The following is a 16,237-nucleotide window of genomic DNA, read 5'->3' on the forward strand; positions in this document are numbered from 1 at the left end:
GAACATTGTGTGTGCGCCTTTGTAGATGATTAAGCTATTGGTTATGACAAAAACTTCAGAGACACTGGCGTCCTTGGTTTCCGTTCATTATTTTGGGAATAAAGTTTTCCAAAAAAATTTGAAAACCAAATTTTCAAAGTGAGTTATATTCATTCCTGTGAAAAGCGCACAAGACCATCCACTGTAGCGAGAAACGTCTGCGTTGAGTTATAACGGCTGCAGTGCTAATAGTCTCCTTCTCCATCCACACACAGGTCCCTGCTGTGCTGCGGAACGGTGACTCCGCAGGTGTCCACGAACTGGTCGATGCACTCCTGGGGCACGTTGTCCTTCACTGCTCTTTGCGCCCATAAGGTGCATTCTAGATGTTTGCAATGTCAAAACAAAAAATCACCGTTGAGATTGAGTAAAGCCATGAACAGTTTATTCGACTTCGCGTCAGACTGAATGATAAATGGCATGAACTCAACAGCAATGTGATCGATGTTGATTGCGTGTTAGAGTGCAATAAGTGACAGATAGTAGATGAGTCCAAAGAGGTGGACTCCCCGTTCCACTGCTGTACCACGGGTAAAAAGTGACAGTAGGCTAAGACGACTTCCCTACTTGAAGGGGTGAAAAATACGCTGAGCTCCCAGCACTATTGAAAGCTGCTTCAGGAAAATGTAGCGGTATTCACTAGAAAAAAATATTATAGGATCTAATACTGCGCAAGTAAAAAAAAATTATAGCCGAATCCAGATAAAGAAAAACAAACATGATTCAATTGGCCCGCGAATAACATGGCAAAATGAAATTGACGCCAGTCTGCTGTACAATATCACTGCCCGGCCAAGAATCCCAGATGGTTTAAGAAGTTGCATGGTCATTTACGGCGATCACGAAGTAAAAAAAAAAAAGCTCTGTTACGTTAAACCTAAGTTTTCAAACCATTCCGCTTTCTCATAAGCACGTAGAATTTATTTTTTAATCTCCCTTTCTTTCAACTACTGACGGCTTGTGCAGGAACTGAAAACAAAGTATCCAGACATAATATAACAGATGATTTCTTTTTGAATAAAAGGCAAATCTCTCCGTTTCCGTTAGGGGTTTAGGTGTAGCCGTAACAAGGTTAACGCACAGGCCAGTGCGGGGTGCACGCAAAGCTTTGACATCTACGCTTCGCTCCAAGGATATTTTTGCCCTTACATTCAATAAGTTTTAAGTATAGGTACGCAGCCATTAACCGGCCGCGGTGTCTTAGTGGCAGCCGAGGCCAAGGTTGTGGGATCGAATATCGGCACCGGTGGCGGTATTCCAGTGGAAGAGAAATGCATTTCCGATGAAGCCGAAATGTCAACTACCCTTGTACTGAAATTTCTTTGCAGATTATAAAATTCTGGTGCTTGATAGTCATGCGGAGCCCTTCCCTACGGCATGCTTCATAGTCTAGGCTTGCTTCGACTCGTGATGCCCTAATTTTTCATCGATTAATAAGTACCCTTTACCGGACTGCACAATAGGATTTGCTTTCGCTTAAAGTCGCGCATAACTCGGAAATCACGCTTCTTAAAGTACAGCTAAATTTTTGTGCTGCTTGTTGCACATTGCTCTGAAGTAGGTAGCGATATATGCAAACAGTCATTTTTGTCCACTTTGAATTGAGGCGAACCATTGATCAAAATTAATACAAAACATGCGCCTGCAGCCCAGATGAGCATAGACTTGCAGCGTCAAAGTAGCTTCGAAGCAGAGGGTTGGAGATGTATGGTAAGTTTAGTGGGGTAAAAACCCTATCTTCTTAGCTCTGCCACGAAAGTTACAGCTGGGTTCAGACCTCTGAGAGATGCGGATGCCAAGCCGGGATAGTCTTGGTCAAAGCCCTCAGGCCGCTGTGAATGGGCCATAAGCCGCTATCGCGGAGCTGCCAGCACCGGCGGCGCAAATAAAGAGGGCGAGGGAAACGCCCTTCGCTCTCGGGCGTCCTTTTTATAACAGCGCCCGTGGAAACCTAGCGCGGCGTTCGCTCTGCCTGCTGCGTGCTTGCCAACGGCCGCCGCGCTACGGCGCCTTCTGCAAGAAAATGCGGGGGCCAAGCTGAAGCTGCCCGGCACTGGGGCGATTTTTGAGCAGCCATGAACGCTCATGCAACGCACTACAGCACAGAAAACCCTTCGATGTTTAATTATTTTCATTTTTTTATTCTGCCCTCATTCACAGCAGGTCGTCTACTTTGTACACTTGCTTCGTAAAGATAAGGAATAAAGAAGGAAAGGATGCTTCCATACTCTCCGGGTCGTGGTGATCACGTGATATACAAGGTGATCATCTCGTGGCAACGGTCTCCTTTACGCGATTCCACATTAAGGGCAATAACTCACGTTACTGTGGCATCCAGTGAGCACGTAACCAACTTGCGCCTGAATCATGGGCTCATGGAATAGGGCAGAAACGGGAATGAGTATTCCACACGTCATCAAAAGAGGCGAGACAGTGGGCAGTTTCCGAAGTGGGCAGGGAGTGGCTACAAATCTGACGGCTAGACGCCAGGTCAAACGTCCTTTAATTTCCAAACGTTTCTACAATCCTACTGTGAATTTATTTATTTTTTAAAGTCGCAGCGCAGAGCATCGTTTGTGCGGCCGTTTCTTAGAGGGGAAGTGTGGCCTACGACATACTTGACTCATTGGGTTATGGTGGTTACGGGCTGTTCCCGAAGGAAGCTCTTTCTTTCGAAATTGCTACTGCTGGTTGTGTTTTCAAAGAATGGTGAGTAATTAGCCGGCATACCACAAGCCAGCTTGGTACCACACTTGGGTGCGCTAGACAAGTCAACAACACTTTTTAACAATTGTGCCTTTGCTACAAACAGTAGCACATTGAAATAATGAAACATTATGGATAAACACAACACGATACGCAAACTATCTACCAGGATAATGTAAAGATTTGGGCCTCTAAAAGGACAAAAATATAATAACGAAGAACCTTAGCGAATAGGTAACTTTCAGTGCCACAGTGCGTTTCAAGAACACCGGGCAGCTTTTCCCTGGCCACCGCATTTACTCGCATAAAGAGCCGTAGCGCGCCGGCAGCAAGACAAACACGCAGCAGGAAGAAGAAACGTTGCACTAGGTTTTCTCCGGCGCTCATATCAAGGGACGCCCGAGGCTGAGAGGTACGTTGCCCTCGCCCTCTCTATTCTAGGTGCAGGCAAGCAGCGGCGCGCACCGGCGGTGGCAACGCCAAAGGTACACATCCATCCTGAAGGTACACAGCCGTTATAACAGGGGTTGCAGTGAACATTTCAAAGAAATAGTCTTAATATAATAGAGGTTTAATAAAAATAAAATATTACCGTGAACAAGATCTCAGCCACTACGCACCTAGACTGCATAAAAATAACACTAACACTCTGCATAATTACCGAAAAATCACTTTTTTATTTTGCGAATATTCAAGTTTAGAGCCAAGCTAAGTTCGAAGACACCGACAGAAGGTCGCCATACCAGCTTTCGTAACAAACAAAAATCTATATACGGGAGAAAATGCGGTACATTGTTCCGGACAAAACCGCAAGTCTGGTCATAACGCGTTCAAGAAAATAAGTGCAGACCCGAACGCCGCTAAAGAAGTATTGCAGTTACTACGGTATTAAAGTAGAACTGCCTGCTCTATTGTGCCATGGCACGTGCTTTAATTTTCTTCTCCGCTTGGTGCAAGGGGAAGGATAGTTGTCGCCGACTAGGGCAGAGCGGTTTTAGGAGTGGGGAAACAAAAGAAAGACCACGCCTTGGCACAAGTGAGCAAGCAGCTCGAATTTGCCCTCGTCTCTGCAACCCGTCACCAGCGGAAGTTGCGTTCCTCTAAAGTTCCTTGGCTCCTTACGCGCTCAGTTCCGGGTTTGTGGGGGCGGGGGGGGGGGGGGGGGGGACAGGATATTAGAGAACAGTATATCCGCCGCTTCGAAAACTGCTACGGCATTCTCTTCCTCCTAGCTACAAACTATTACAAAAATATTACAAGTAAATAACTACGCCATTTGTAAAATATTTTTAACTGATCGGCTCCGCTGCTTAAAGTATGATCCCGAAAAGATTTTCTTAGTGTTTCAAGCACCATATTTTTAGCGACCGCTGTTAAGACCATGAATCCGGTTCTGCGAAGGCGTATTACTGCGCCACACTGATTGGCCAGCAGGACGTAGCGTCATGCATTACGTCACCGCCACGCGCCACACTGGCTTGTCGACATGCAGCGATTTAAAACATGGCATCTCTGAAGCCCTAAACGCTCAGGTTTGCCAGTGCACTGTCATTCATGGGGCCCAGTGAGGTGATGCGCGTTTTGGCAGATAAGAAGAAAAATCATACGTAGTAACCGATATTTTCTTCACTCCACAAGCTGCCACATAATCAGGCATAGTACACAGGAAACCAACCTGCCAGTTTTTTTTTATAGTCTTCTAAGTGGTTGTTTAAGCAGCCCGCACAGTTTTGGAATGCACAGTGCTCAGAGTTAAGCTCGACCACCATACCTCGCCTTTATCGAGAACTTGGACGTCGTCGCTGAAATTCAATTCAGTGAACTTTAGCTACTGATCCACCACGTGCGGGCTTAGAGACTGGAAACAGGATAACTGCTTGTGTTAAAAATAGGCTTCTTCTGTGAATAATTTGGCGTTGATACGCGGTAGCCCCAAAACATTGCTATCTCGCTGCAAAGCCAGTTTGGGCCAATGTGGAAACTGCATCGGAAGGGTACAGCTTAATCTGGGGTGCGTAGATAAGCAGAGGCAAAAAACTTTATTTTCGTGACTCGGGTCGCAGCTCCTATTTCACGTTGCTAGTTTGAAAATAGCGTTTGTAGCACGCAACACAAGACCAGTACACCAGCTCATTTGTACTTCGCGCTTCATCGTGTTCCCACCCAGCACAAATCGAGCTCGCGAACCTTTTTTCGCCAAGGTAACACGATAGCTCGTTATTTCACACAGAGTTAACAAAGGAACGATATAACTGCGGAATATAATTAGCTCTTACGATGTCCATGGTACTCCATATCGGCAATAACGCAGTTGACGTAGTCTGTATAGTAGATCACACCTTCGTGCTCGGCCGGATCTGAAAAAAAAGAAGTACGGGTGCATTGGGTTCTTTCGTTCTTCCAGATCCCGTTCAGACCAGCTTTCATCGAGTTGATCTAGGACTGCCCTATCCTAATGATTAGTCAGGCTACCTGGTTGGCAGAACAAACGCCTCCCGTAAATCTATCTATTTAGCACTGTGCTTTGTCAGACCAAGTCACGCTGCATCAGCAAACTACCCTTAATCTCCTAATCTGGCAGCTATGTAGCGGCACCACGGCACGCCGAGACATTGAAAGGAAGCTGGGAGGAACAACATGATTCAGGAAGTCCATCTCAAGAAACAGCTATTTTTCGGAAGAATGAAGCCGCAATGAAAACACGAATTTAAGCACATCCGATAATCCGGCGACCACGCTAACTACGCTCAGGGTTAGACTACTTAGTCCAACTTGTTACCGTGCTCATTAAGTACACATTATACCCAGTAGTATGGTTTGCAACGTTTAACATTTAACCCCGATTTAGGTCTCCAGTTGCTCTTATGGCTTATTACAATCTGATATCAAAGCAGCGTTCTGCAATCGCGAAGAAGCAAACTATCCATCGTGGTCCACTCACAGCTCAGGATATGAATGCAAATTTTCCATTCGGACACACTTTTCGGTTTCGCTGAGCGTCAAAACTTGCTCCGGATCGGCAAGTAGAATACGACAGTTTGCTTCTTCCTTAGTGCCGTCCTCAGCTCATTCCGCTTGCGGCAACGGGAGACGTCGGCAAAGCCAAGCACTGTTACGCCAGTAGCCGCGCAGCGTGTTTCTCTTTTGGGCCAGAGAGGAAGCTGGGATGACTCGCCCCGCGACCTTGGCAGCGCCAGAAGACGTCGCGGAACCAGCAAAGGAACGGCGTTTTTTAGAAAAAAATTATTTTCTTCAACGCCACCGCTCATTACTGCTCAAGGTGAGCTGTATTATTTATAAATCAGCGTTACAGACTCACTCTATGTTCTTGTCGTGTCCCATGTTGGCTTTTGTGAAACTGGATGCTAATTAGGCGGTACATTTGATAGCAACACTTCAATCTCTAACTTATAAAGCTACTGCTTCAAATTTCGCAAGCCGAACGAACATTATTATAAAAGTGATAGGAAGACGTGTTTTCGATTTTTAATTATTAATGGACCTGGTAACGTTATAAGGCCTCCACGGAGAGAATTTATGCGTCACAACAGAATGATGTAGTGTATAACTTACCCAAAAAACGTTAAGATTTCCTGTCTATTTTAAACTGAGGCACATAGTCTATGTTAACTAGTAAACACCGCGGCTATCCCGCGATCTTGACACTGGAATATCTCCCTATAGAATATAAGGATATCTGCCCGTTTAAAAGGGTAACGAGAGAGGAAGTCAGCATCCCTGTGTAGCCGTCCAGACTTCTAGACCACAGCGCAGTAGTATTCATGGAGGCTTACCACTCAACAACCCAGGCGTCCCGTAGGATCCCTTAAAAAAGAGAACCAACAGAGTGCATGATGGTCTTCGACTACCGTGAACGGCCTGCCGTATAGGTAATGGTATAGGTGTAGGTAAAAGGTATATCGTAATAGCCCACACTAGGGTCAAGCACTTTCGCTCTACCGGGTGCTTCAGTGAACACTTTCAAAAATTTTCAAAAATAGGCTTTCTGTGGCAAAAATATACCTTTTCCGGCACAGTATTACAAGTGTTGGCGGGCACCAGAAACACCTGTGAATTGTCTTAAATAGGAAGCTGGCTAACTGATTTTTAATACTTAACTTTTTAACTAGTAAAGTTAGGAGCTGAGTTGCAATTAGATTAGATTTGTATCTGGAAATTCGTAATAGCCATATCAGTTTTCAGAATTTCGAAATCACGATTACGCTCGCCGCTATGGCTCGACAAAATTTGACCACACTGTGTAAAAATACATGCGCTTTCGAAAGCATTCAGTCAAAGCAACCACTACAGTGCATGTAGCTAAAAGAAAAAGCCAAATTTTGTCGAGCCACACCGCTAAGGCTGATCGCGTTTTCGAAATTCTGAAAACTGATATGGCTATTACTAACTGCCAGCTACAAATATCTAATAGCAACTAGATGCCTAACTATCTGAAACACTTGTTTTCCAACTTATTACTTAAGACGATTCCCCAATTTTCTGGTGTCCGCCAACACTGGTAATACTATACCGCAAAAGCCATATTTTGCCTAAAAAAGCCTATTTTTGTATTTTTTAACTGTACGTTGAAACACCCGGTATAATAGCATTATTTGTCTCAGACTGGGACAGGAAGCGGGTGGCATAGGCGATCACATGGTCGGTCCCTCACTGACGCTGGGAAAGGACTGCATCAATGTCATTACCATTGTCAACACTACGAAATTAAAATAAGGCGGTGCCATTAAAATGTGCCAAGACAGGTGCGGTGGTAAGCCTTCTGACAAGTTTAGCGAAGGTTACTCCTGTGATGACCCCCATAATGCGCAGGTCCACACGGGACGGAGAGGCAAAGAGACACCGTATGGCTCAGTTTAAACAAACAGGTATATTCAATAATTACACATGATTAAGATTATACATCAGAGGCTGGGGCGTCCGAGCTTACGTGCCGACGACTTCATGGGGGCGATGGAGTGGCTCCGGAGTTGGGCTCGAGCGGTTGCTGGCAGAAGCTGCACGCCGTCGGGCTTCGGCACTGAAGGCCCTCTTGGCGAACGATGTCGTCCTCAGCGTGTATGCAGTAGAATTTCAATAGTCGTCCGTTTCTTCGAGGATGGTTCACAAACCCTTCCTCTAGTGTCGTTCGGCTTGGAAGATGAACAGGAGGCGAGCTTGTAGATGATGACAGCAGAGCATAATTTTACAACATACATATACAGAGAGTTAAACTGGAAAAAGCAGAACTGAATTTACAAAAGAACAAACTTTGCACTACTTTACTCATCGACCGGGCAGGTTAGTGCCTAAGTAGCATCACATTACATGCTAAGCATGGAGCCCCAGCTCAGACTGGACTGCATCCGTTTACATGCGCTTTTATGTACTTGATTAACAAAGGACTAAGGGCGGTCATTTTCAGTGGCCCGCCCAAAGCATCAATTCTCCAATCCAAAATAACATGCGAGATGGGGACCACCCCTTGGGTTGGGCTTAGCCTCGAACCCAGAGTCTGTTAACAATACAAACTAAATAAACAACAAAAACGCCACCACTCTCTCTCAAGTGAGAGTATACACAGGCTCTCTCTTCGGAGCTAATTCACTAGCGCCTGTCTTTCCACATTCTTGGCGAGTACTGCCTGTCCGCCATGACAGGTGTCCGTCACGGCCCTTCTGGGAATGCGCTTTTGTTCACGAGGCACGGCGGGAAGCTGTGGGTGCCTTCCCGGCGATAGCCCACGTCGAAAGGGGAAGGAGGGAAAGAATGTTGTCTTCGCGGTAGCGCATAGCGTCGGCTGTGGTACGGCGCGCTCTGGCCCGCTGACAGCTCCCTTGTCCTGGAATGTGCCCGGAAATTGGGGAGGATAAAGCCTGTTTCCCCGCGGCGGCGGCGGCGGGTCCGGTTGTTCTGGTCGTCACTCAAAGAGCATGGCTGGGTAATTGATGATGCCGCTGTCACGGCGGCGGGTCCCTTCGTCTACGCCGCGCCGTCGAACGTGGATCCCCGTAGCACACACAAAGAAATACCTGGGTTTCCGTCTACGCCGCGCCGTCGAACAATGTACCTCGTAGCACACAAGGAATGTCACACTCGCTCACCCTCCAGAAGAATGTTCTCCGAACATTTGAGTCCACGCAGCTCCCCTTGTCTTTCTGAATCGCCTCGCACAGTGCGTCCGACAAAACACTTTTCGCTGCACTCAACACCACTGCACAACACCATATGCCTCCGCTGTCAATACTGGCGTCTCCAGGGGCAGCACTGATCTTCTTTTACAGATAAACATGAAACTCAGCACCCAAGCCTCTCCTTTCTAGTCCAAACTGGACGAAATAAATTTACCACAGTTACAAAGGAGCTCCCACTTCTAGCACGATCACGGCACAGACAAAAATATAGATAACGAAAGGAAGTAGGGCAGGTTCTGCATGCGCTCCGCATGCTCTCCTGTGAAGGTGTTACTTAATGACAGAAAGGTTTAACTATTAACTCCGATAACTTAACACATACGCATATAGCAATGTTATGAGCTGCGGCATTACACAATTCTAACCAGTTCACAACTCCGCTCTGTTTACGCCATTAGTCCGACTTAGCTTTCCGATTTCGCAGCGGATATCGGCCTTCATGAGTCATACTAGTAAGTCTGTGCCCCTTTGTCTGCTTTGGGACTCGCGAGGGCTCGTGGCAGGAGCCTCTCCTGGCGTTATCTGCGCGGCAACCTCGCGCGCTTCTTCTTCTAGCAATGCATGAAGTAAATCCGGTGGCATTCTGGCCGTCACCTCTGGCGCCTGCCGAACAAATGCAGGAGAGGGCGTTTCTTGCGAACTATCTGCGCGCTCCGCTTCACTTCTGTCCCCATCAAAATCCGCGCTTTCCCTTTCCTCATTTCGTGAATACTGAACCGGTGCCGACTTGAGGCGATTTGCGTGTATCCTTATCAAGCGCCGGTTCACGTCTCGGACTCTGAAGTTTACCGGAGAAAGCTTCTCGACAACCTCGCACGGTCCTCTCCACTTCGACTGGAACTTACGAGCTAGCCCAATCTGCCTTTGGCAGTTTTCAATGTACACGCTGTCCCCCACATTAAACGGCGCGTCTCTAGCACTGCGATCGTGCACCTCCTTCCTGCGCTTCGCCGCTTTCTTTAAGGACTCCTTTGCGATGTCCCTCGCCACTTGCAAGCGCGATTCTAGCTCAACCTTATAGTCGTCCAGTGAAGCGTATGGGACACGACGGGGGCCCTCTGGCACTTCACTAGGCTGGTCCGGGTCTCGGCCGTAGAGAAGAGAGAATGGCGATTCGCCCGTGCTCTCGTGTGCTGCGGAATTGTAGGCAAACATTGCATACGGGAGCCACAAGTCCCAGTCCCGCTGGTCGCGCGAAACAAAATGCGACAGGAACCCGGCCACGGTTTGGTTCAGTCGCTCCACCGCGCCGTTGCAAGCCGGATGGTACGGTGTTGTCTGCTTCTTAGCGATCTTAAGCAGCTCGCAAACTCTCCTCATTAGCTGCGACACGAAGTTCGTTCCCCGATCTGTCAAGAGTTGCCTCGGGGGTCCATGTCGGAGCACGATCTGTTCGACAAATGCTCTTGCAACCGTGTCTGCCTTCTGATCTGGGAGTGCTGCCGCTTCCGCGTATTTTGAAAGGTGATCGACAAATACTAAAATGTACTTGTTTCCGGAAGTGGTCGTGGGCAATGGGCCCATTATGTCCATACCTGTCCGCTCGAAGGGAGCCGAAACCTCAGGGAACGGCTGAATTGGAGCTGATCTTCGTCCCTTGGGTGTTTTTCTTTCGAGACAGGAATGACACTTCGCACAGTAGTCTCTCACATCCTGTCGCATGCCACTCCAAAAGTACAAACGCTCCACACGCCTGCGTGTCTTTGCTACGCCAAAATGACCGGCGCATGGCGCATCGTGAAACTCGCGAAGAACCCTTTCTGTCCACGACCGAGGTATGACGACTCTCTCCCAAGCGGTTTTCTCTGGTCTCCCTTTCCTGGTTGGCCTCGTGCGCCGACACAGGGTGCCGTCTTTGTCAATGAAATAACCTAGCTGTTCGGGGTGAGACGGTGCGCCCTCTAAGCTTTCGATTATTCGCTTCAGGTCAGGATCTTTGCACTGCTCTGTGCGTAATTCGGCGGGGTCGACTACGGGGACAAACTCATCTATAGCTGCCACGGCAGCTGTGCGGCTGAGTGCATCAGCATTCAGATGTGTCTTTCCTGACTTGTGCTTAACTTCAAAGCAGTATTCCTGCAGGTGTAGATTCCATCTAGCGAGTCGCGAGCTAGGGTCCCTGACACTCATCACCCATTTCAGAGGATGGCAGTCTGTGACTAGCTTGAATTTGCGGCCGTAAAGGTAGCATCTGAAGTGCTTTACTGCCCAGACAACGGCGAGGCACTCCCTTTCCGTAGCTCCGTACTTTTGCTCTGTGGGGCTCAGCTGTCGGCTAGCAAAAGCAACGGGATGTTCTTTGCCCTCGATAACCTGAGATAGCACGGCACCAACTGCGAACTTTGACGCATCTGTGGCCATAACGAAGGGCAAATTAAAATCCGGGTGGCGCAACAGCGGTGCACTCATTAGCTTCCTTTTCAGGGCCCCAAAAGCATTCTCCGCGTTTTCGTCCCAGCGAAAGGCGACATTTTTGGCTGTTAAGGCGGTGAGCGGCTTAGCGAGCTTGGCGAACTCCTCTATGTGCCTTCGGTAGTAACCGATCAGGCCGAGAAACTGCCGGACCTGGCGGACGCTAGTCTGGGATGGAAAATCCGAGACACACCTTAGTTTCTCAGGGTCCGGTCGCACGCCGTCAGCTGAAACAACGTGCCCGAGGTACTTCACCTCGTTTTTGAGGAATTGGCACTTAGAGGGCTTCAGCTTGAGACCCGCTCCTCTTAGTCGCACCAAAACCTGCTCAATATCGCGCAAATGGTTCTCAAAACTGTCACTGTATATGATAATGTCATCCATATACACGAAGCACAGCCTCCCCAGAAGACCTGCCAGGATAACATCAGCGGTTCTCTGCCAGACAGCAGGGCTGTTGGCCAGACCCATCGGCATTCTTTTCCATTCATAGTGCCCTGAGGGCGTGTTGAATGCCGTTTTCTCGGCATCTGCCGGATCCATTGCTATCTGCCAGAATCCCGCCGCCATGTCCACTACCGTGAAGTACCTGGCAGAGCCCAGCTGAGAAAGCGTCTCCTGTATATTGGGGATGGGGTACGGATCGATGCGAGTTACGGCATTTAGTTTGCGGTAGTCCACTACCAATCGATACGAGCCATCTGGCTTTTCCACCAATAGTGCTGGTGCTCCCCAGGGTGACTTTGAGTGTTCGACAATGCCGCGATCAATCAGGTCCTGCACCTGCCGCTCCATCTCCTCACGTTGGGAGTAAGGAATCCTGTACGCACGCTGGTAAACGGGCGATGAAGTGCCGGTTTCTATCCTGTGCTTTATAACGCCACAGCAGCCCAAATCCAGGTTGGACGCGGCGAATACCTCCGAGTAGTCGTTCAGCAAACCAGCCAGAGCCTCCCTCTCCCTGGATTTTACGTGAGAAAGATCGAACGACACCTTTGGAGCAGCCGAAGGACTAGCATGCTCTACAGTTGCGAGTACCGTATCGGTGGGCTCACGTTGCTCTATCGCAGAGGTGAAGAAAGCCAATGTTTTGTTCTTGGGAAGGCTCAGTGGCTGCTGGCTACAGTTAACCACCCGTAGGGGCACTCTGTGGGCGTCATTAACTGTCACGAGGCACGCGGCTGCCTTCAGGCCATTGCTGAGAGAGTCGACCGGCTCAAGCACTCCCACGGCGCCGCTCTCTACATCTGAAGGCACAAACGCGTACAAAATGTGCTCCGACCAAGGAAGGACGACCGCCTCCTCGACCAGCCGGACGGCAACCCGCGAATATACCTTCTCCAATGATCCCACTGTTTGACGGGTGTCAATATCGGTAATGCGAATCTCAGCCCCTCTCCTGTTCAAAAACGGAACTTTTGAGCCGCCCGCATTAACCTCTTCCTCAGAGAATGAGACTACTACCTTCCCTTTTCTCAAAAAATCCTGCCCTAATATACCTGACACTCCGTTTGGCAGAGACACCGTGTCCGGGCATACGTAGCAGGGGTGCTCCAATGCAATTCCGCCGAGAGAGAAGTGTAACCGGTAGAGTCCACTTATGCCAAGAGGATCCCCCGTTATGCCTACAAATTTGGTTGCCATACCACCAGACGCTTCCAACACCTCGCTGTCCCCCTTCCTTCGAAGCGTGTTAAAACTGCTCTCCTTAAGCAATGTCACCTTTGACCCCGTATCTATCAACAATTCCATGCAACAACCATTTAACTTGCAACGCACAACAGGGCATGCCTCGTCGGCCACACAAACTACCACCACCTCATCATCTACTGCTCCCTCCCCACGCTCCTCAGGCTGGGGAGGACTAACTAGTTTTTTGTCTCGGTATCTTGAGCCCCGCTGTCGGCTTGCTTAGGGCGTGTCTCGCCTGCTTCTCTTTGTGGCTCCCCACGGCGCACGTTTTGGCAGAACCTGGCGATGTGTCCGCGACCCTGGCAAGCGAAGCATACGATTTCTTCAAAATCTCGCATACCGCGCCTGTAGCTTTGTGGCGGTCTCCGGTTTCCAGCGAATGGGCGCTGTTGAGCGCGCGCTTCAACCTGGCGTTCTACCTGCTGAGTTAGCAGCTGTTCCAAGCGATCTAACCGCTCTGTCAAGAGAGCAACCTCAGGGTTGAGCACCGCTCTCTCTATGACGCGTACTCTCGCTGCGGCTGTCGTTAACGCCTCATTTCGTTCCTCATCCAATGCGGCCTCCACGGCTTGGTCGAAATTGCTCGGCTTGCGCGAGAGCACGAACCGGCGCACGGGGTCTTGCAGACCAGCCACGAACAAAGCGGTCATTTCCTCTTTAAGTATATCCTCCGCGTATTTCTTCCTTAACTGGTCTCCTTCCTCCTCCCTGCTTAACGTATCGCGTGCTAGGCGCTGAAGCCGCGACGCAAATGTTCGCACGTCCTCCCCTACCATCTGTCCGGCGTCACGGAACCTCTGTACCCGCACGTGACGTGGTTCAGTGTCGAAATGCTCAAACGCGAGCTTCTTAAATTCCGCAAATGATTTTGTGGATTTTACTTTTTCGTCTCGCCAGGCAAAATCATGAGCAGCTCCTGCCATCTTACACCTCGCCATTCCCAGCATTTGAGCATCGGACCATCCCCCCATTTTCCCAATCTCTTCTAGCATGGAAAAGAAATCGCAGATTGGAACCCCTGTCTTATCTCCCGTAAACGTCGGAATGACGCTTCCTAATGCCAGCATGCTTGCTCCGAGCGACGGCTGTGGAGTGGGAGCTCCCTCAGATACAGTCATTTTTTTTTTCAAGCCCTCCAGTGCCTCAAGCCTCTCAAATGGGGGTAAAAGTCCCACAATCAGTCCCGTGATTCCCTTTTGATTACAATTTTGAAGTCATGAATGTCACAGCATTCAGAGGACATTTGCTTTTGAGACCCCACTTCTGACACCAGTGTGATGACCCCCATAATGCGCAGGTCCACACGGGACGGAGAGGCAAAGAGACACCGTATGGCTCAGTTTAAACAAACAGGTATATTCAATAATTACACATGATTAAGATTATACATCAGAGGCTGGGGCGTCCGAGCTTACGTGCCGACGACTTCATGGGGGCGATGGAGTGGCTCCGGAGTTGGGCTCGAGCGGTTGCTGGCAGAAGCTGCACGCCGTCGGGCTTCGGCACTGAAGGCCCTCTTGGCGAACGATGTCGTCCTCAGCGTGTATGCAGTAGAATTTCAATAGTCGTCCGTTTCTTCGAGGATGGTTCACAAACCCTTCCTCTAGTGTCGTTCGGCTTGGAAGATGAACAGGAGGCGAGCTTGTAGATGATGACAGCAGAGCATAATTTTACAACATACATATACAGAGAGTTAAACTGGAAAAAGCAGAACTGAATTTACAAAAGAACAAACTTTGCACTACTTTACTCATCGACCGGGCAGGTTAGTGCCTAAGTAGCATCACATTACATGCTAAGCATGGAGCCCCAGCTCAGACTGGACTGCATCCGTTTACATGCGCTTTTAAGCACTTGATTAACAAAGGACTAAGGGCGGTCATTTTCAGTGGCCCGCACAAAGCATCAATTCTCCAATCCAAAATAACATGCGAGATGGGGACCACCCCTTGGGTTGGGCTTAGCCTCGAACCCAGAGTCTGTTAACAATACAAACTAAATAAACAACAAAAACGCCACCACTCTCTCTCAAGTGAGAGTATACACAGGCTCTCTCTTCGGAGCTAATTCACTAGCGCCTGTCTTTCCACATTCTTGGCGAGTACTGCCTGTCCGCCATGACAGGTGTCCGTCACGGCCCTTCTGGGAATGCGCTTTTGTTCACGAGGCACGGCGGGAAGCTGTGGGTGCCTTCCCGGCGATAGCCCACGTCGAAAGGGGAAGGAGGGAAAGAATGTTGTCTTCGCGGTAGCGCATAGCGTCGGCTGTGGTACGGCGCGCTCTGGCCCGCTGACAGCTCCCTTGTCCTGGAATGTGCCCGGAAATTGGGGAGGATAAAGCCTGTTTCCCCGCGGCGGCGGCGGCGGGTCCGGTTGTTCTGGTCGTCACTCAAAGAGCATGGCTGGGTAATTGATGATGCCGCTGTCACGGCGGCGGGTCCCTTCGTCTACGCCGCGCCGTCGAACGTGGATCCTCGTAGCACACACAAAGAAATACCTGGGTTTCCGTCTACGCCGCGCCGTCGAACAATGTACCTCGTAGCACACAAGGAATGTCACACTCCCTTAAAGGTTCCCAGAAGAAAATGGCGTTATTTATTAACAAGTTCGTTGAGGGCTCCTGCTAATTCTGAGCACAACTTGTTGATACGTATTTTCCAGTTAAGCTTATATTACGACAGAATTCCAAGATATTTCATCGAGTGAACTTCGTCGAATGGGCAGTTATCGACATTAATTTTCAAAAGCTGCCTATGAATTCTTCTACCGGCAGAACGAAACACCATGTATTTGGTTTTTGCGTTATTTAGGGTCAAGCTACTTTCCTCTGCCAAGCTGACCGGTTTTTATAGCGAAAGCTTTACTGGCCACGAACTTGCGATTTCGCTATGGCGGGGCTCCGAGGAGGCACAGACAGACTTTGAGCCGTTGCCTAGCAACCGCCGCCGCTCGGCGAACGCCGCGCGCTCGGGGCGCATCTGGCATGACGTCACACCGTGTGGCTCGCCGCGGAGCCTCCCTTATCCGCCCTTGCGTGCTTAACCGCTAACAAACGTATTCGGTGGCGGCATCTATGGGAGCTACAGAATCCCCCGCACACTGATTGAATAAAGAAGACCCTCTGTCGAGGCTGTGAATTGAACCAGGGCCTTTGGCGTTTGAGGCGGATACGCTACCACTGCCACGATGGATTAAGGT

At 49.3% G+C, this 16,237-nt stretch overlaps 1 protein-coding gene across 1 annotated transcript in view; it reads right to left on the minus strand.

The window, feature by feature from the left end:
* Positions 1-207: 207 nt before the first annotated feature.
* The window catches only part of LOC144099523 (uncharacterized), a 67,380-nt gene continuing 51,350 nt past the window's right edge, over positions 208-16,237 (minus strand). Inside the window, exons 4-5 of the mRNA XM_077632894.1 lie at positions 5,022-5,102; positions 208-361 (exon numbers count right to left, since the gene is read on the minus strand). Coding sequence (XP_077489020.1) covers positions 225-361; positions 5,022-5,102 — 218 coding nt within the window. The 3' untranslated portion in view covers positions 208-224. The remainder of the gene's footprint in view (positions 362-5,021; positions 5,103-16,237) is intronic.

Source organism: Amblyomma americanum, chromosome 7 (assembly GCF_052857255.1).
Source record: "Amblyomma americanum isolate KBUSLIRL-KWMA chromosome 7, ASM5285725v1, whole genome shotgun sequence".
In the NCBI taxonomy this organism is placed as follows: Eukaryota; Metazoa; Arthropoda; class Arachnida; order Ixodida; family Ixodidae; genus Amblyomma; species Amblyomma americanum.